Below are 22,352 nucleotides of genomic sequence, written 5' to 3'. Positions count from 1 at the left end.
AATGTTCCTCCTTTTTCTTTCCTGCTTACAGTGTGACTTCATCTTCAGTCAAAGCTTTGAGTCTACGTTCATCCGCACTATTGTCTTGGAATTTAGGTAATATTCCACATCTTGAAAGTCTCTTGCTTAGGCTGCATCGTCATGACAACAAAACTAGGTTGACGAACACGGTCAATCGAAATGAAGTCTTCAAAGTGTTGGAACATTTGATCAAACAAAAAGTCAAGAAAACCTGCTGTAATTTTACAACATAAGAATTGACTGAGATGTGCTTTTACCACGCAAGGTCAAACATGGGAAACGTGGAGGTGGAGGTGGAGCTCGAGTTCAACACCACGGTATCACCGACCCCAGAGGCTGATTTGGTTGTAACCACCTTGAAAAGAGCTGTGAATGACTCCAACAACCCCTTCAACCTCACTATTGATCCTAACTCCATTGAAGTCACGGGTAAGTAAACTTTTCATACATGGAGCTAAATTTCCCTCCAGTAAATATTAAATCTGGAAAATGCAGCAAATAATATTTCTCTTTTTCATCAACTGCTTATTAACGATACCCGTAGTACCAACAACTGCTGAGCCGACAACAACCGCTGAGCCAACCACAACTGGCTTCACCGCAGCTCCCACTGAAGTTGTGCTTCTCAAAGCAACCTTGGAAGAAGAGTTTGTACCAGAACTCAATGATCCAGACAGTGAACAATACAGAGAGCTTGAAGAACAAGTGGTAGAAACGGTAAGTAACACTTAGAGTTACAGGTAACATTTGTTGCTCCCTGGTGTAACTTTGCCCTGCTGTTTGACTTTCTTTGAAAAACACTGTAATATTACTATGATTAATGTTCCTCCTTTTTCTTTCCTGCTTACAGTGTGACTTCATCTTCAGTCAAAGCTTTGAGTCTACGTTCATCCGCACTATTGTCTTGGAATTTAGGTAATATTCCACATCTTGAAAGTCTCTTGCTTAGGCTGCATTGTCATGACAACAAAACTAGGTTGACGAACACGGTCAATCGAAATGAAGTCTTCAAAGTGTTGGACCATTTGATCAAACAAAAAGTCAAGAAAACCTGCTGTAATTTTACAACATAAGAATTGACTGAGATGTGCTTTTACCACGCAAGGTCAAACATGGGAAACGTGGAGGTGGAGGTGGAGCTCGAGTTCAACACCACGGTATCACCGACCCCAGAGGCTGATTTGGTTGTAACCACCTTGAAAAGAGCTGTGAATGACTCCAACAACCCCTTCAACCTCACTATTGATCCTAACTCCATTGAAGTCACGGGTAAGTAAACTTTTCATACATGGAGCTAAATTTCCCTCCAGTAAATATTAAATCTGGAAAATGCAGCAAATAATATTTCTCTTTTTCATCAACTGCTTATTAACGATACCCGTAGTACCAACAACTGCTGAGCCGACAACAACCGCTGAGCCAACCACAACTGGCTTCACCGCAGCTCCCACTGAAGTTGTGCTTCTCAAAGCAACCTTGGAAGAAGAGTTTGTACCAGAACTCAGTGATCCAGACAGTGAACAATACAGAGAGCTTGAAGAACAAGTGGTAGAAACGGTAAGTAACACTTAGAGTTACAGGTAACATTTGTTGCTCCCTGGTGTAACTTTGCCCTGCTGTTTGACTTTCTTTGAAAAACACTGTAATATTACTATGATTAATGTTCCTCATTTTTCTTTCCTGCTTACAGTGTGACTTCATCTTCAGTCAAAGCTTTGAGTCTACGTTCATCCGCACTATTGTCTTGGAATTTAGGTAATATTCCACATCTTGAAAGTCTCTTGCTTAGGCTGCTTCGTCATGACAACAAAACTAGGTTGACGAACACGGTCAATCGAAATGAAGTCTTCAAAGTGTTGGACCATTTGATCAAACAAAAAGTCAAGAAAACCTGCTGTAATTTTACAACATAAGAATTGACTGAGATGTGCTTTTACCACGCAAGGTCAAACATGGGAAACGTGGAGGTGGAGGTGGAGCTCGAGTTCAACACCACGGCATCACCGACCCCAGAGGCTGATTTGGTTGTAACCACCTTGAAAAGAGCTGTGAATGACTCCAACAACCCCTTCAACCTCACTATTGATCCTAACTCCATTGAAGTCACGGGTAAGTAAACTTTTCATACATGGAGCTAAATTTCCCTCCAGTAAATATTAAATCTGGAAAATGCAGGAAAAAATATTTCTCTTTTTCATCAACTGCTTATTAACGATACCCCTAGTACCAACAACTGCTGAGCCGACAACAACCGCTGAGCCAACCACAACTGGCTTCACCGTAGCTCCCACTGAAGTTGTGCTTCTCAAAGCAACCTTGGAAGAAGAGTTTGTACCAGAACTCAATGATCCAGACAGTGAACAATACAGAGAGCTTGAAGAACAAGTGGTAGAAACGGTAAGTAACACTTAGAGTTACAGGTAACATTTGTTGCTCCCTGGTGTAACTTTGCCCTGCTGTTTGACTTTCTTTGAAAAACACTGTAATATTACTATGATTAATGTTCCTCCTTTTTCTTTCCTGCTTACAGTGTGACTTCATCTTCAGTCAAAGCTTTGAGTCTACGTTCATCCGCACTATTGTCTTGGAATTTAGGTAATATTCCACATCTTGAAAGTCTCTTGCTTAGGCTGCTTCGTCATGACAACAAAACTAGGTTGACGAACACGGTCAATCGAAATGAAGTCTTCAAAGTGTTGGACCATTTGATCAAACAAAAAGTCAAGAAAACCTGCTGTAATTTTACAACATAAGAATCGACTGAGATGTGCTTTTACCACGCAAGGTCAAACATGGGAAACGTGGAGGTGGAGGTGGAGCTCGAGTTCAACACCACGGCATCACCGACCCCAGAGGCTGATTTGGTTGTAACCACCTTGAAAAGAGCTGTGAATGACTCCAACAACCCCTTCAACCTCACTATTGATCCTAACTCCATTGAAGTCACGGGTAAGTAAACTTTTCATACATGGAGCTAAATTTCCCTCCAGTAAATGTTAAATCTGGAAAATGCAGCAAATAATATTTCTCTTTTTCATCAACTGCTTATTAACGATACCCGTAGTACCAACAACTGCTGAGCCGACAACAACCGCTGAGCCAACCACAACTGGCTTCACCGCAGCTCCCACTGAAGTTGTGCTTCTCAAAGCAACCTTGGAAGAAGAGTTTGTACCAGAACTCAGTGATCCAGACAGTGAACAATACAGAGAGCTTGAAGAACAAGTGGTAGAAACGGTAAGTAACACTTAGAGTTACAGGTAACATTTGTTGCTCCCTGGTGTAACTTTGCCCTGCTGTTTGACTTTCTTTGAAAAACACTGTAATATTACTATGATTAATGTTCCTCCTTTTTCTTTCCTGCTTACAGTGTGACTTCATCTTCAGTCAAAGCTTTGAGTCTACGTTCATCCGCACTATTGTCTTGGAATTTAGGTAATATTCCACATCTTGAAAGTCTCTTGCTTAGGCTGCATCGTCATGACAACAAAACTAGGTTGACGAACACGGTCAATCGAAATGAAGTCTTCAAAGTGTTGGACCATTTGATCAAACAAAAAGTCAAGAAAACCTGCTGTAATTTTACAACATAAGAATTGACTGAGATGTGCTTTTACCACGCAAGGTCAAACATGGGAAACGTGGAGGTGGAGGTGGAGCTCGAGTTCAACACCACGGCATCACCGACCCCAGAGGCTGATTTGGTTGTAACCACCTTGAAAAGAGCTGTGAATGACTCCAACAACCCCTTCAACCTCACTATTGATCCTAACTCCATTGAAGTCACGGGTAAGTAAACTTTTCATACATGGAGCTAAATTTCCCTCCAGTAAATATTAAATCTGGAAAATGCAGCAAATAATATTTCTCTTTTTCATCAACTGCTTATTAACGATACCCCTAGTACCAACAATTGCTGAGCCGACAACAACCGCTGAGCCAACCACAACTGGCTTCACCGTAGCTCCCACTGAAGTTGTGCTTCTCAAAGCAACCTTGGAAGAAGAGTTTGTACCAGAACTCAATGATCCAGACAGTGAACAATACAGAGAGCTTGAAGAACAAGTGGTAGAAACAGTAAGTAACACTTAGAGTTACAGGTAACATTTGTTGCTCCCTGGTGTAACTTTGCCCTGCTGTTTGACTTTCTTTGAAAAACACTGTAATATTACTATGATTAATGTTCCTCCTTTTTCTTTCCTGCTTACAGTGTGACTTCATCTTCAGTCAAAGCTTTGAGTCTACGTTCATCCGCACTATTGTCTTGGAATTTAGGTAATATTCCACATCTTGAAAGTCTCTTGCTTAGGCTGCATCGTCATGACAACAAAACTAGGTTGACGAACACGGCCAATCGAAATGAAGTCTTCAAAGTGTTGGAACATTTGATCAAACAAAAAGTCAAGAAAACCTGCTGTAATTTTACAACATAAGAATTGACTGAGATGTGCTTTTACCACGCAAGGTCAAACATGGGAAACGTGGAGGTGGAGGTGGAGCTCGAGTTCAACACCACGGTATCACCGACCCCAGAGGCTGATTTGGTTGTAACCACCTTGAAAAGAGCTGTGAATGACTCCAACAACCCCTTCAACCTCACTATTGATCCTAACTCCATTGAAGTCACGGGTAGGTAAACTTTTCATACATGGAGCTAAATTTCCCTCCAGTAAATATTAAATCTTGAAAATGCAGCAAATAATATTTCTCTTTTTCATCAACTGCTTATTAACAATACCCGTAGTACCAACAACTGCTGAGCCGACAACAACCGCTGAGCCAACCACAACTGGCTTCACCGCAGCTCCCACTGAAGTTGTGCTTCTCAAAGCAACCTTGGAAGAAGAGTTTGTACCAGAGCTCAGTGATCCAGACAGTGAACAATACAGAGAGCTTGAAGAACAAGTGGTAGAAACGGTAAGTAACACTTAGAGTTACAGGTAACATTTGTTGCTCCCTGGTGTAACTTTGCCCTGCTGTTTGACTTTCTTTGAAAAACACTGTAATATTACTATGATTAATGTTCCTCATTTTTCTTTCCTGCTTACAGTGTGACTTCATTTTCAGTCAAAGCTTTGAGTCTACGTTCATCCGCACTATTGTCTTGGAATTTAGGTAATATTCCACATCTTGAAAGTCTCTTGCTTAGGCTGCATCGTCATGACAACAAAACTAGGTTGACGAACACGATCAATAGAAATAAAGCCTTCAAAGTGTTGGACCATTTGATCAAACAAAAAGTCAAGAAAACCTGCTGTTATTTTACAACATAATTGACTGAGATGTGCTTTTACCACACAAGGTCAAACATGGGAAACGTGGAGGTGGAGGTGGAGCTCGAGTTCAACACCACGGTATCACCGACCCCAGAGGCTGATTTGGTTGTAACCACCTTGAAAAGAGCTGTGAATGACTCCAACAACCCCTTCAACCTCACTATTGATCCTAACTCCATTGAAGTCACGGGTAAGTAAACTTTTCATACATGGAGCTAAATTTCCCTCCAGTAAATATTAAATCTGGAAAATGCAGCAAATAATATTTCTCTTTTTCATCAACTGCTTATTAACGATACCCGTAGTACCAACAACTGCTGAGCCGACAACAACCGCTGAGCCAACCACAACTGGCTTCACCGCAGCTCCCACTGAAGTTGTGCTTCTCAAAGCAACCTTGGAAGAAGAGTTTGTACCAGAACTCAGTGATCCAGACAGTGAACAATACAGAGAGCTTGAAGAACAAGTGGTAGAAACGGTAAGTAACACTTAGAGTTACAGGTAACATTTGTTGCTCCCTGGTGTAACTTTGCCCTGCTGTTTGACTTTCTTTGAAAAACACTGTAATATTACTATGATTAATGTTCCTCCTTTTTCTTTCCTGCTTACAGTGTGACTTCATCTTCAGTCAAAGCTTTGAGTCTACGTTCATCCGCACTATTGTCTTGGAATTTAGGTAATATTCCACATCTTGAAAGTCTCTTGCTTAGGCTGCATCGTCATGACAACAAAACTAGGTTGACGAACACGGTCAATCGAAATGAAGTCTTCAAAGTGTTGGACCATTTGATCAAACAAAAAGTCAAGAAAACCTGCTGTAATTTTACAACATAAGAATTGACTGAGATGTGCTTTTACCACGCAAGGTCAAACATGGGAAACGTGGAGGTGGAGGTGGAGCTTGAGTTCAACACCACGGCATCACCGACCCCAGAGGCTGATTTGGTTGTAACCACCTTGAAAAGAGCTGTGAATGACTCCAACAACCCCTTCAACCTCACTATTGATCCTAACTCCATTGAAGTCACGGGTAAATAAACTTTTCATACATGGAGCTAAATTTCCCTCCAGTAAATATTAAATCTGGAAAATGCAGCAAATAATATTTCTCTTTTTCATCAACTGCTTATTAACGATACCCGTAGTACCAACAACTGCTGAGCCGACAACAACCGCTGAGCCAACCACAACTGGCTTCACCGCAGCTCCCACTGAAGTTGTGCTTCTCAAAGCAACCTTGGAAGAAGAGTTTGTACCAGAACTCAATGATCCAGACAGTGAACAATACAGAGAGCTTGAAGAACAAGTGGTAGAAACGGTAAGTAACACTTAGAGTTACAGGTAACATTTGTTGCTCCCTGGTGTAACTTTGCCCTGCTGTTTGACTTTCTTTGAAAAACACTGTAATATTACTATGATTAATGTTCCTCCTTTTTCTTTCCTGCTTACAGTGTGACTTCATCTTCAGTCAAAGCTTTGAGTCTACGTTCATCCGCACTATTGTCTTGGAATTTAGGTAATATTCCACATCTTGAAAGTCTCTTGCTTAGGCTGCATCGTCATGACAACAAAACTAGGTTGACGAACACGGTCAATCGAAATGAAGTCTTCAAAGTGTTGGAACATTTGATCAAACAAAAAGTCAAGAAAACCTGCTGTAATTTTACAACATAAGAATTGACTGAGATGTGCTTTTACCACGCAAGGTCAAACATGGGAAACGTGGAGGTGGAGGTGGAGCTCGAGTTCAACACCACGGTATCACCGACCCCAGAGGCTGATTTGGTTGTAACCACCTTGAAAAGAGCTGTGAATGACTCCAACAACCCCTTCAACCTCACTATTGATCCTAACTCCATTGAAGTCACGGGTAAGTAAACTTTTCATACATGGAGCTAAATTTCCCTCCAGTAAATATTAAATCTGGAAAATGCAGCAAATAATATTTCTCTTTTTCATCAACTGCTTATTAACGATACCCGTAGTACCAACAACTGCTGAGCCGACAACAACCGCTGAGCCAACCACAACTGGCTTCACCGCAGCTCCCACTGAAGTTGTGCTTCTCAAAGCAACCTTGGAAGAAGAGTTTGTACCAGAACTCAATGATCCAGACAGTGAACAATACAGAGAGCTTGAAGAACAAGTGGTAGAAACGGTAAGTAACACTTAGAGTTACAGGTAACATTTGTTGCTCCCTGGTGTAACTTTGCCCTGCTGTTTGACTTTCTTTGAAAAACACTGTAATATTACTATGATTAATGTTCCTCATTTTTCTTTCCTGCTTACAGTGTGACTTCATCTTCAGTCAAGGCTTTGAGTCTACGTTCATCCGCACTATTGTCTTGGAATTTAGGTAATATTCCACATCTTGAAAGTCTCTTGCTTAGGCTGCATCGTCATGACAACAAAACTAGGTTGACGAACACGGTCAATCGAAATGAAGTCTTCAAAGTGTTGGACCATTTGATCAAACAAAAAGTCAAGAAAACCTGCTGTAATTTTACAACATAAGAATTGACTGAGATGTGCTTTTACCACGCAAGGTCAAACATGGGAAACGTGGAGGTGGAGGTGGAGCTCGAGTTCAACACCACGGTATCACCGACCCCAGAGGCTGATTTGGTTGTAACCACCTTGAAAAGAGCTGTGAATGACTCCAACAACCCCTTCAACCTCACTATTGATCCTAACTCCATTGAAGTCACGGGTAAATAAACTTTTCATACATGGAGCTAAATTTCCCTCCAGTAAATATTAAATCTTGAAAATGCAGCAAATAATATTTCTCTTTTTCATCAACTGCTTATTTACAATACCCGTAGTACCAACAACTGCTGAGCCGACAACAACCGCTGAGCCAACCACAACTGGCTTCACCGCAGCTCCCACTGAAGTTGTGCTTCTCAAAGCAACCTTGGAAGAAGAGTTTGTACCAGAGCTCAGTGATCCAGACAGTGAACAATACAGAGAGCTTGAAGAACAAGTGGTAGAAACGGTAAGTAACACTTAGAGTTACAGGTAACATTTGTTGCTCCCTGGTGTAACTTTGCCCTGCTGTTTGACTTTCTTTGAAAAACACTGTACTATTACTATGATTAATGTTCCTCATTTTTCTTTCCTGCTTACAGTGTGACTTCATCTTCAGTCAAAGCTTTGAGTCTACGTTCATCCGCACTATTGTCTTGGAATTTAGGTAATATTCCACATCTTGAAAGTCTCTTGCTTAGGCTGCATCGTCATGACAACAAAACTAGGTTGACGAACACGATCAATAGAAATAAAGCCTTCAAAGTGTTGGACCATTTGATCAAACAAAAAGTCAAGAAAACCTGCTGTTATTTTACAACATAATTGACTGAGATGTGCTTTTACCACACAAGGTCAAACATGGGAAACGTGGAGGTGGAGGTGGAGCTCGAGTTCAACACCACGGTATCACCGACCCCAGAGGCTGATTTGGTTGTAACCACCTTGAAAAGAGCTGTGAATGACTCCAACAACCCCTTCAACCTCACTATTGATCCTAACTCCATTGAAGTCACGGGTAAGTAAACTTTTCATACATGGAGCTAAATTTCCCTCCAGTAAATATTAAATCTGGAAAATGCAGCAAATAATATTTCTCTTTTTCATCAACTGCTTATTAACGATACCCGTAGTACCAACAACTGCTGAGCCGACAACAACCGCTGAGCCAACCACAACTGGCTTCACCGCAGCTCCCACTGAAGTTGTGCTTCTCAAAGCAACCTTGGAAGAAGAGTTTGTACCAGAACTCAATGATCCAGACAGTGAACAATACAGAGAGCTTGAAGAACAAGTGGTAGAAACGGTAAGTAACACTTAGAGTTACAGGTAACATTTGTTGCTCCCTGGTGTAACTTTGCCCTGCTGTTTGACTTTCTTTGAAAAACACTGTAATATTACTATGATTAATGTTCCTCCTTTTTCTTTCCTGCTTACAGTGTGACTTCATCTTCAGTCAAAGCTTTGAGTCTACGTTCATCCGCACTATTGTCTTGGAATTTAGGTAATATTCCACATCTTGAAAGTCTCTTGCTTAGGCTGCATCGTCATGACAACAAAACTAGGTTGACGAACACGGTCAATCGAAATGAAGTCTTCAAAGTGTTGGAACATTTGATCAAACAAAAAGTCAAGAAAACCTGCTGTAATTTTACAACATAAGAATTGACTGAGATGTGCTTTTACCACGCAAGGTCAAACATGGGAAACGTGGAGGTGGAGGTGGAGCTCGAGTTCAACACCACGGTATCACCGACCCCAGAGGCTGATTTGGTTGTAACCACCTTGAAAAGAGCTGTGAATGACTCCAACAACCCCTTCAACCTCACTATTGATCCTAACTCCATTGAAGTCACGGGTAAGTAAACTTTTCATACATGGAGCTAAATTTCCCTCCAGTAAATATTAAATCTGGAAAATGCAGCAAATAATATTTCTCTTTTTCATCAACTGCTTATTAACGATACCCGTAGTACCAACAACTGCTGAGCCGACAACAACCGCTGAGCCAACCACAACTGGCTTCACGGCAGCTCCCACTGAAGTTGTGCTTCTCAAAGCAACCTTGGAAGAAGAGTTTGTACCAGAACTCAATGATCCAGACAGTGAACAATACAGAGAGCTTGAAGAACAAGTGGTAGAAACGGTAAGTAACACTTAGAGTTACAGGTAACATTTGTTGCTCCCTGGTGTAACTTTGCCCTGCTGTTTGACTTTCTTTGAAAAACACTGTAATATTACTATGATTAATGTTCCTCATTTTTCTTTCCTGCTTACAGTGTGACTTCATCTTCAGTCAAAGCTTTGAGTCTACGTTCATCCGCACTATTGTCTTGGAATTTAGGTAATATTCCACATCTTGAAAGTCTCTTGCTTAGGCTGCATCGTCATGACAACAAAACTAGGTTGACGAACACGGTCAATCGAAATGAAGTCTTCAAAGTGTTGGACCATTTGATCAAACAAAAAGTCAAGAAAACCTGCTGTAATTTTACAACATAAGAATTGACTGAGATGTGCTTTTACCACGCAAGGTCAAACATGGGAAACGTGGAGGTGGAGGTGGAGCTCGAGTTCAACACCACGGTATCACCGACCCCAGAGGCTGATTTGGTTGTAACCACCTTGAAAAGAGCTGTGAATGACTCCAACAACCCCTTCAACCTCACTATTGATCCTAACTCCATTGAAGTCACGGGTAAATAAACTTTTCATACATGGAGCTAAATTTCCCTCCAGTAAATATTAAATCTTGAAAATGCAGCAAATAATATTTCTCTTTTTCATCAACTGCTTATTAACAATACCCGTAGTACCAACAACTGCTGAGCCGACAACAACCGCTGAGCCAACCACAACTGGCTTCACCGCAGCTCCCACTGAAGTTGTGCTTCTCAAAGCAACCTTGGAAGAAGAGTTTGTACCAGAGCTCAGTGATCCAGACAGTGAACAATACAGAGAGCTTGAAGAACAAGTGGTAGAAACGGTAAGTAACACTTAGAGTTACAGGTAACATTTGTTGCTCCCTGGTGTAACTTTGCCCTGCTGTTTGACTTTCTTTGAAAAACACTGTAATATTACTATGATTAATGTTCCTCATTTTTCTTTCCTGCTTACAGTGTGACTTCATCTTCAGTCAAAGCTTTGAGTCTACGTTCATCCGCACTATTGTCTTGGAATTTAGGTAATATTCCACATCTTGAAAGTCTCTTGCTTAGGCTGCATCGTCATGACAACAAAACTAGGTTGACGAACACGATCAATAGAAATAAAGCCTTCAAAGTGTTGGACCATTTGATCAAACAAAAAGTCAAGAAAACCTGCTGTTATTTTACAACATAATTGACTGAGATGTGCTTTTACCACACAAGGTCAAACATGGGAAACGTGGAGGTGGAGGTGGAGCTCGAGTTCAACACCACGGTATCACCGACCCCAGAGGCTGATTTGGTTGTAACCACCTTGAAAAGAGCTGTGAATGACTCCAACAACCCCTTCAACCTCACTATTGATCCTAACTCCATTGAAGTCACGGGTAAGTAAACTTTTCATACATGGAGCTAAATTTCCCTCCAGTAAATATTAAATCTGGAAAATGCAGCAAATAATATTTCTCTTTTTCATCAACTGCTTATTAACGATACCCGTAGTACCAACAACTGCTGAGCCGACAACAACCGCTGAGCCAACCACAACTGGCTTCACCGCAGCTCCCACTGAAGTTGTGCTTCTCAAAGCAACCTTGGAAGAAGAGTTTGTACCAGAACTCAATGATCCAGACAGTGAACAATACAGAGAGCTTGAAGAACAAGTGGTAGAAACAGTAAGTAACACTTAGAGTTACAGGTAACATTTGTTGCTCCCTGGTGTAACTTTGCCCTGCTGTTTGACTTTCTTTGAAAAACACTGTAATATTACTATGATTAATGTTCCTCATTTTTCTTTCCTGCTTACAGTGTGACTTCATCTTCAGTCAAAGCTTTGAGTCTACGTTCATCCGCACTATTGTCTTGGAATTTAGGTAATATTCCACATCTTGAAAGTCTCTTGCTTAGGCTGCATCGTCATGACAACAAAACTAGGTTGACGAACACGGTCAATCGAAATAAAGCCTTCAAAGTGTTGGAACATTTGATCAAACAAAAAGTCAAGAAAACCTGCTGTAATTTTACAACATAAGAATTGACTGAGATGTGCTTTTACCACGCAAGGTCAAACATGGGAAACGTGGAGGTGGAGGTGGAGCTCGAGTTCAACACCACGGTATCACCGACCCCAGAGGCTGATTTGGTTGTAACCACCTTGAAAAGAGCTGTGAATGACTCCAACAACCCCTTCAACCTCACTATTGATCCTAACTCCATTGAAGTCACGGGTAAGTAAACTTTTCATACATGGAGCTAAATTTCCCTCCAGTAAATATTAAATCTGGAAAATGCAGCAAATAATATTTCTCTTTTTCATCAACTGCTTATTAACGATATCCGTAGTACCAACAACTGCTGAGCCGACAACAACCGCTGAGCCAACCACAACTGGCTTCACCGCAGCTCCCACTGAAGTTGTGCTTCTCAAAGCAACCTTGGAAGAAGAGTTTGTACCAGAACTCAGTGATCCAGACAGTGAACAATACAGAGAGCTTGAAGAACAAGTGGTAGAAACGGTAAGTAACACTTAGAGTTACAGGTAACATTTGTTGCTCCCTGGTGTAACTTTGCCCTGCTGTTTGACTTTCTTTGAAAAACACTGTAATATTACTATGATTAATGTTCCTCATTTTTCTTTCCTGCTTACAGTGTGACTTCATCTTCAGTCAAAGCTTTGAGTCTACGTTCATCCGCACTATTGTCTTGGAATTTAGGTAATATTCCACATCTTGAAAGTCTCTTGCTTAGGCTGCTTCGTCATGACAACAAAACTAGGTTGACGAACACGGTCAATCGAAATGAAGTCTTCAAAGTGTTGGACCATTTGATCAAACAAAAAGTCAAGAAAACCTGCTGTAATTTTACAACATAAGAATTGACTGAGATGTGCTTTTACCACGCAAGGTCAAACATGGGAAACGTGGAGGTGGAGGTGGAGCTCGAGTTCAACACCACGGCATCACCGACCCCAGAGGCTGATTTGGTTGTAACCACCTTGAAAAGAGCTGTGAATGACTCCAACAACCCCTTCAACCTCACTATTGATCCTAACTCCATTGAAGTCACGGGTAAATAAACTTTTCATACATGGAGCTAAATTTCCCTCCAGTAAATATTAAATCTTGAAAATGCAGCAAATAATATTTCTCTTTTTCATCAACTGCTTATTAACAATACCCGTAGTACCAACAACTGCTGAGCCGACAACAACCGCTGAGCCAACCACAACTGGCTTCACCGCAGCTCCCACTGAAGTTGTGCTTCTCAAAGCAACCTTGGAAGAAGAGTTTGTACCAGAACTCAATGATCCAGACAGTGAACAATACAGAGAGCTTGAAGAACAAGTGGTAGAAACGGTAAGTAACACTTAGAGTTACAGGTAACATTTGTTGCTCTCTGGTGTAACTTTTCCCTGCTGTTTGACTTTCTTTGAAAAACACTGTAATATTACTATGATTAATGTTCCTCCTTTTTCTTTCCTGCTTACAGTGTGACTTCATCTTCAGTCAAAGCTTTGAGTCTACGTTCATCCGCACTATTGTCTTGGAATTTAGGTAATATTCCACATCTTGAAAGTCTCTTGCTTAGGCTGCATCGTCATGACAACAAAACTAGGTTGACGGACACGATCAATAGAAATAAAGCCTTCAAAGTGTTGGACCATTTGATCAAACAAAAAGTCAAGAAAACCTGCTGTAATTTTACAACATAAGAATTGACTGAGATGTGCTTTTACCACGCAAGGTCAAACATGGGAAACGTGGAGGTGGAGGTGGAGCTCGAGTTCAACACCACGGTATCACCGACCCCAGAGGCTGATTTGGTTGTAACCACCTTGAAAAGAGCTGTGAATGACTCCAACAACCCCTTCAACCTCACTATTGATCCTAACTCCATTGAAGTCACGGGTAAGTAAACTTTTCATACATGGAGCTAAATTTCCCTCCAGTAAATATTAAATCTGGAAAATGCAGCAAATAATATTTCTCTTTTTCATCAACTGCTTATTAACGATACCCGTAGTACCAACAACTGCTGAGCCGACAACAACCGCTGAGCCAACCACAACTGGCTTCACGGCAGCTCCCACTGAAGTTGTGCTTCTCAAAGCAACCTTGGAAGAAGAGTTTGTACCAGAACTCAATGATCCAGACAGTGAACAATACAGAGAGCTTGAAGAACAAGTGGTAGAAACGGTAAGTAACACTTAGAGTTACAGGTAACATTTGTTGCTCCCTGGTGTAACTTTGCCCTGCTGTTTGACTTTCTTTGAAAAACACTGTAATATTACTATGATTAATGTTCCTCATTTTTCTTTCCTGCTTACAGTGTGACTTCATCTTCAGTCAAAGCTTTGAGTCTACGTTCATCCGCACTATTGTCTTGGAATTTAGGTAATATTCCACATCTTGAAAGTCTCTTGCTTAGGCTGCATCGTCATGACAACAAAACTAGGTTGACGAACACGGTCAATCGAAATGAAGTCTTCAAAGTGTTGGACCATTTGATCAAACAAAAAGTCAAGAAAACCTGCTGTAATTTTACAACATAAGAATTGACTGAGATGTGCTTTTACCACGCAAGGTCAAACATGGGAAACGTGGAGGTGGAGGTGGAGCTCGAGTTCAACACCACGGTATCACCGACCCCAGAGGCTGATTTGGTTGTAACCACCTTGAAAAGAGCTGTGAATGACTCCAACAACCCCTTCAACCTCACTATTGATCCTAACTCCATTGAAGTCACGGGTAAATAAACTTTTCATACATGGAGCTAAATTTCCCTCCAGTAAATATTAAATCTTGAAAATGCAGCAAATAATATTTCTCTTTTTCATCAACTGCTTATTAACAATACCCGTAGTACCAACAACTGCTGAGCCGACAACAACCGCTGAGCCAACCACAACTGGCTTCACCGCAGCTCCCACTGAAGTTGTGCTTCTCAAAGCAACCTTGGAAGAAGAGTTTGTACCAGAGCTCAGTGATCCAGACAGTGAACAATACAGAGAGCTTGAAGAACAAGTGGTAGAAACGGTAAGTAACACTTAGAGTTACAGGTAACATTTGTTGCTCCCTGGTGTAACTTTGCCCTGCTGTTTGACTTTCTTTGAAAAACACTGTACTATTACTATGATTAATGTTCCTCATTTTTCTTTCCTGCTTACAGTGTGACTTCATCTTCAGTCAAAGCTTTGAGTCTACGTTCATCCGCACTATTGTCTTGGAATTTAGGTAATATTCCACATCTTGAAAGTCTCTTGCTTAGGCTGCATCGTCATGACAACAAAACTAGGTTGACGAACACGATCAATAGAAATAAAGCCTTCAAAGTGTTGGACCATTTGATCAAACAAAAAGTCAAGAAAACCTGCTGTTATTTTACAACATAATTGACTGAGATGTGCTTTTACCACACAAGGTCAAACATGGGAAACGTGGAGGTGGAGGTGGAGCTCGAGTTCAACACCACGGTATCACCGACCCCAGAGGCTGATTTGGTTGTAACCACCTTGAAAAGAGCTGTGAATGACTCCAACAACCCCTTCAACCTCACTATTGATCCTAACTCCATTGAAGTCACGGGTAAGTAAACTTTTCATACATGGAGCTAAATTTCCCTCCAGTAAATATTAAATCTGGAAAATGCAGCAAATAATATTTCTCTTTTTCATCAACTGCTTATTAACAATACCCGTAGTACCAACAACTGCTGAGCCGACAACAACCGCTGAGCCAACCACAACTGGCTTCACCGCAGCTCCCACTGAAGTTGTGCTTCTCAAAGCAACCTTGGAAGAAGAGTTTGTACCAGAACTCAATGATCCAGACAGTGAACAATACAGAGAGCTTGAAGAACAAGTGGTAGAAACGGTAAGTAACACTTAGAGTTACAGGTAACATTTGTTGCTCCCTGGTGTAACTTTGCCCTGCTGTTTGACTTTCTTTGAAAAACACTGTAATATTACTATGATTAATGTTCCTCATTTTTCTTTCCTGCTTACAGTGTGACTTCATCTTCAGTCAAAGCTTTGAGTCTACGTTCATCCGCACTATTGTCTTGGAATTTAGGTAATATTCCACATCTTGAAAGTCTCTTGCTTAGGCTGCATCGTCATGACAACAAAACTAGGTTGACGAACACGGTCAATCGAAATAAAGCCTTCAAAGTGTTGGAACATTTGATCAAACAAAAAGTCAAGAAAACCTGCTGTAATTTTACAACATAAGAATTGACTGAGATGTGCTTTTACCACGCAAGGTCAAACATGGGAAACGTGGAGGTGGAGGTGGAGCTCGAGTTCAACACCACGGTATCACCGACCCCAGAGGCTGATTTGGTTGTAACCACCTTGAAAAGAGCTGTGAATGACTCCAACAACCCCTTCAACCTCACTATTGATCCTAACTCCATTGAAGTCACGGGTAAGTAAACTTTTCATACATGGAGCTAAATTTCCCTCCAGTAAATATTAAATCTGGAAAATGCAGCAAATAATATTTCTCTTTTTCATCAACTGCTTATTAACGATACCCGTAGTACCAACAACCGCTGAGCCAACCACAACTGGCTTCACCGCAGCTCCCACTGAAGTTGTGCTTCTCAAAGCAACCTTGGAAGAAGAGTTTGTACCAGAACTCAGTGATCCAGACAGTGAACAATACAGAGAGCTTGAAGAACAAGTGGTAGAAACGGTAAGTAACACTTAGAGTTACAGGTAACATTTGTTGCTCCCTGGTGTAACTTTGCCCTGCTGTTTGACTTTCTTTGAAAAACACTGTAATATTACTATGATTAATGTTCCTCCTTTTTCTTTCCTGCTTACAGTGTGACTTCATCTTCAGTCAAAGCTTTGAGTCTACGTTCATCCGCACTATTGTCTTGGAATTTAGGTAATATTCCACATCTTGAAAGTCTCTTGCTTAGGCTGCATCGTCATGACAACAAAACTAGGTTGACGAACACGGTCAATCGAAATGAAGTCTTCAAAGTGTTGGAACATTTGATCAAACAAAAAGTCAAGAAAACCTGCTGTAATTTTACAACATAATTGACTGAGATGTGCTTTTACCACACAAGGTCAAACATGGGAAACGTGGAGGTGGAGGTGGAGCTCGAGTTCAACACCACGGTATCACCGACCCCAGAGGCTGATTTGGTTGTAATCACCTTGAAAAGAGCTGTGAATGACTCCAACAACCCCTTCAACCTCACTATTGATCCTAACTCCATTGAAGTCACGGGTAAGTAAACTTTTCATACATGGAGCTAAATTTCCCTCCAGTAAATATTAAATCTGGAAAATGCAGCAAATAATATTTCTCTTTTTCATCAACTGCTTATTAACGATACCCGTAGTACCAACAACTGCTGAGCCGACAACAACCGCTGAGCCAACCACAACTGGCTTCACCGCAGCTCCCACTGAAGTTGTGCTTCTCAAAGCAACCTTGGAAGAAGAGTTTGTACCAGAACTCAATGATCCAGACAGTGAACAATACAGAGAGCTTGAAGAACAAGTGGTAGAAACGGTAAGTAACACTTAGAGTTACAGGTAACATTTCTTGCTCCCTGGTGTAACTTTTCCCTGCTGTTTGACTTTCTTTGAAAAACACTGTACTATTACTATGCTTAATGTTCCTCCTTTTTCTTTCCTGCTTACAGTGTGACTTCATCTTCAGTCAAAGCTTTGAGTCTACGTTCATCCGCACTATTGTCTTGGAATTTAGGTAATATTCCACATCTTGAAAGTCTCTTGCTTAGGCTGCATCGTCATGACAACAAAACTAGGTTGACGGACACGATCAATAGAAATAAAGCCTTCAAAGTGTTGGACCATTTGATCAAACAAAAAGTCAAGAAAACCTGCTGTAATTTTACAACATAAGAATTGACTGAGATGTGCTTTTACCACACAAGGTCAAACATGGGAAACGTGGAGGTGGAGGTGGAGCTCGAGTTCAACACCACGGCATCACCGACCCCAGAGGCTGATTTGGTTGTAACCACCTTGAAAAGAGCTGTGAATGACTCCAACAACCCCTTCAACCTCACTATTGATCCTAACTCCATTGAAGTCACGGGTAAGTAAACTTTTCATACATGGAGCTAAATTTCCCTCCAGTAAATATTAAATCTGGAAAATGCAGCAAATAATATTTCTCTTTTTCATCAACTGCTTATTAACGATACCCGTAGTACCAACAACTGCTGAGCCGACAACAACCGCTGAGCCAACCACAACTGGCTTCACCGCAGCTCCCACTGAAGTTGTGCTTCTCAAAGCAACCTTGGAAGAAGAGTTTGTACCAGAACTCAATGATCCAGACAGTGAACAATACAGAGAGCTTGAAGAACAAGTGGTAGAAACGGTAAGTAACACTTAGAGTTACAGGTAACATTTGTTGCTCCCTGGTGTAACTTTGTCCTGACGTTTGACTTTCTTGGAAAAACACTGTAATATTACTATGATTAATGTTCCTCCTTTTTCTTTCCTGCTTACAGTGTGACTTCATCTTCAGTCAAAGCTTTGAGTCTACGTTCATCCGCACTATTGTCTTGGAATTTAGGTAATATTCCACATCTTGAAAGTCTCTTGCTTAGGCTGCATCGTCATGACAACAAAACTAGGTTGACGAACACGGTCAATCGAAATGAAGTCTTCAAAGTGTTGGAACATTTGATCAAACAAAAAGTCAAGAAAACCTGCTGTAATTTTACAACATAAGAATTGACTGAGATGTGCTTTTACCACGCAAGGTCAAACATGGGAAACGTGGAGGTGGAGGTGGAGCTCGAGTTCAACACCACGGTATCACCGACCCCAGAGGCTGATTTGGTTGTAACCACCTTGAAAAGAGCTGTGAATGACTCCAACAACCCCTTCAACCTCACTATTGATCCTAACTCCATTGAAGTCACGGGTAAGTAAACTTTTCATACATGGAGCTAAATTTCCCTCCAGTAAATATTAAATCTGGAAAATGCAGCAAATAATATTTCTCTTTTTCATCAACTGCTTATTAACGATACCCGTAGTACCAACAACTGCTGAGCCGACAACAACCGCTGAGCCAACCACAACTGGCTTCACCGCAGCTCCCACTGAAGTTGTGCTTCTCAAAGCAACCTTGGAAGAAGAGTTTGTACCAGAACTCAATGATCCAGACAGTGAACAATACAGAGAGCTTGAAGAACAAGTGGTAGAAACGGTAAGTAACACTTAGAGTTACAGGTAACATTTGTTGCTCCCTGGTGTAACTTTGCCCTGCTGTTTGACTTTCTTTGAAAAACACTGTAATATTACTATGATTAATGTTCCTCATTTTTCTTTCCTGCTTACAGTGTGACTTCATCTTCAGTCAAGGCTTTGAGTCTACGTTCATCCGCACTATTGTCTTGGAATTTAGGTAATATTCCACATCTTGAAAGTCTCTTGCTTAGGCTGCATCGTCATGACAACAAAACTAGGTTGACGAACACGGTCAATCGAAATGAAGTCTTCAAAGTGTTGGACCATTTGATCAAACAAAAAGTCAAGAAAACCTGCTGTAATTTTACAACATAAGAATTGACTGAGATGTGCTTTTACCACGCAAGGTCAAACATGGGAAACGTGGAGGTGGAGGTGGAGCTCGAGTTCAACACCACGGTATCACCGACCCCAGAGGCTGATTTGGTTGTAACCACCTTGAAAAGAGCTGTGAATGACTCCAACAACCCCTTCAACCTCACTATTGATCCTAACTCCATTGAAGTCACGGGTAAATAAACTTTTCATACATGGAGCTAAATTTCCCTCCAGTAAATATTAAATCTTGAAAATGCAGCAAATAATATTTCTCTTTTTCATCAACTGCTTATTAACAATACCCGTAGTACCAACAACTGCTGAGCCGACAACAACCGCTGAGCCAACCACAACTGGCTTCACCGCAGCTCCCACTGAAGTTGTGCTTCTCAAAGCAACCTTGGAAGAAGAGTTTGTACCAGAGCTCAGTGATCCAGACAGTGAACAATACAGAGAGCTTGAAGAACAAGTGGTAGAAACGGTAAGTAACACTTAGAGTTACAGGTAACATTTGTTGCTCCCTGGTGTAACTTTGCCCTGCTGTTTGACTTTCTTTGAAAAACACTGTACTATTACTATGCTTAATGTTCCTCCTTTTTCTTTCCTGCTTACAGTGTGACTTCATCTTCAGTCAAAGCTTTGAGTCTACGTTCATCCGCACTATTGTCTTGGAATTTAGGTAATATTCCACATCTTGAAAGTCTCTTGCTTAGGCTGCATCGTCATGACAACAAAACTAGGTTGACGAACACGATCAATAGAAATAAAGCCTTCAAAGTGTTGGAACATTTGATCAAACAAAAAGTCAAGAAAACCTGCTGTAATTTTACAACATAAGAATTGACTGAGATGTGCTTTTACCACGCAAGGTCAAACATGGGAAACGTGGAGGTGGAGGTGGAGCTCGAGTTCAACACCACGGTATCACCGACCCCAGAGGCTGATTTGGTTGTAACCACCTTGAAAAGAGCTGTGAATGACTCCAACAACCCCTTCAACCTCACTATTGATCCTAACTCCATTGAAGTCACGGGTAAGTAAACTTTTCATACATGGAGCTAAATTTCCCTCCAGTAAATATTAAATCTGGAAAATGCAGCAAATAATATTTCTCTTTTTCATCAACTGCTTATTAACGATATCCGTAGTACCAACAACTGCTGAGCCGACAACAACCGCTGAGCCAACCACAACTGGCTTCACCGCAGCTCCCACTGAAGTTGTGCTTCTCAAAGCAACCTTGGAAGAAGAGTTTGTACCAGAACTCAGTGATCCAGACAGTGAACAATACAGAGAGCTTGAAGAACAAGTGGTAGAAACGGTAAGTAACACTTAGAGTTACAGGTAACATTTGTTGCTCCCTGGTGTAACTTTGCCCTGCTGTTTGACTTTCTTTGAAAAACACTGTAATATTACTATGATTAATGTTCCTCATTTTTCTTTCCTGCTTACAGTGTGACTTCATCTTCAGTCAAAGCTTTGAGTCTACGTTCATCCGCACTATTGTCTTGGAATTTAGGTAATATTCCACATCTTGAAAGTCTCTTGCTTAGGCTGCTTCGTCATGACAACAAAACTAGGTTGACGAACACGGTCAATCGAAATGAAGTCTTCAAAGTGTTGGACCATTTGATCAAACAAAAAGTCAAGAAAACCTGCTGTAATTTTACAACATAAGAATTGACTGAGATGTGCTTTTACCACGCAAGGTCAAACATGGGAAACGTGGAGGTGGAGGTGGAGCTCGAGTTCAACACCACGGCATCACCGACCCCAGAGGCTGATTTGGTTGTAACCACCTTGAAAAGAGCTGTGAATGACTCCAACAACCCCTTCAACCTCACTATTGATCCTAACTCCATTGAAGTCACGGGTAAATAAACTTTTCATACATGGAGCTAAATTTCCCTCCAGTAAATATTAAATCTTGAAAATGCAGCAAATAATATTTCTCTTTTTCATCAACTGCTTATTAACAATACCCGTAGTACCAACAACTGCTGAGCCGACAACAACCGCTGAGCCAACCACAACTGGCTTCACCGCAGCTCCCACTGAAGTTGTGCTTCTCAAAGCAACCTTGGAAGAAGAGTTTGTACCAGAACTCAATGATCCAGACAGTGAACAATACAGAGAGCTTGAAGAACAAGTGGTAGAAACGGTAAGTAACACTTAGAGTTACAGGTAACATTTGTTGCTCTCTGGTGTAACTTTTCCCTGCTGTTTGACTTTCTTTGAAAAACACTGTAATATTACTATGATTAATGTTCCTCCTTTTTCTTTCCTGCTTACAGTGTGACTTCATCTTCAGTCAAAGCTTTGAGTCTACGTTCATCCGCACTATTGTCTTGGAATTTAGGTAATATTCCACATCTTGAAAGTCTCTTGCTTAGGCTGCATCGTCATGACAACAAAACTAGGTTGACGGACACGATCAATAGAAATAAAGCCTTCAAAGTGTTGGACCATTTGATCAAACAAAAAGTCAAGAAAACCTGCTGTAATTTTACAACATAAGAATTGACTGAGATGTGCTTTTACCACGCAAGGTCAAACATGGGAAACGTGGAGGTGGAGGTGGAGCTCGAGTTCAACACCACGGTATCACCGACCCCAGAGGCTGATTTGGTTGTAACCACCTTGAAAAGAGCTGTGAATGACTCCAACAACCCCTTCAACCTCACTATTGATCCTAACTCCATTGAAGTCACGGGTAAGTAAACTTTTCATACATGGAGCTAAATTTCCCTCCAGTAAATATTAAATCTGGAAAATGCAGCAAATAATATTTCTCTTTTTCATCAACTG

At 41.1% G+C, this 22,352-nt stretch overlaps 1 protein-coding gene across 1 annotated transcript in view; it reads left to right on the top strand.

Moving 5' to 3' along the window:
- Window positions 1-22,352, top strand: part of LOC117246434 (uncharacterized) — a 75,333-nt gene that overhangs the window by 34,356 nt on the left and 18,625 nt on the right. The window contains exon 6 of the mRNA XM_078164118.1: window positions 16,514-16,668. Coding sequence (XP_078020244.1) covers window positions 16,514-16,668 — 155 coding nt within the window. The remainder of the gene's footprint in view (window positions 1-16,513; window positions 16,669-22,352) is intronic.

This window comes from Epinephelus lanceolatus, chromosome 22, assembly GCF_041903045.1.
Source record: "Epinephelus lanceolatus isolate andai-2023 chromosome 22, ASM4190304v1, whole genome shotgun sequence".
Lineage (NCBI taxonomy): Eukaryota > Metazoa > Chordata > Actinopteri > Perciformes > Serranidae > Epinephelus > Epinephelus lanceolatus.
This window is presented reverse-complemented; position numbering and strand designations above follow the sequence as displayed.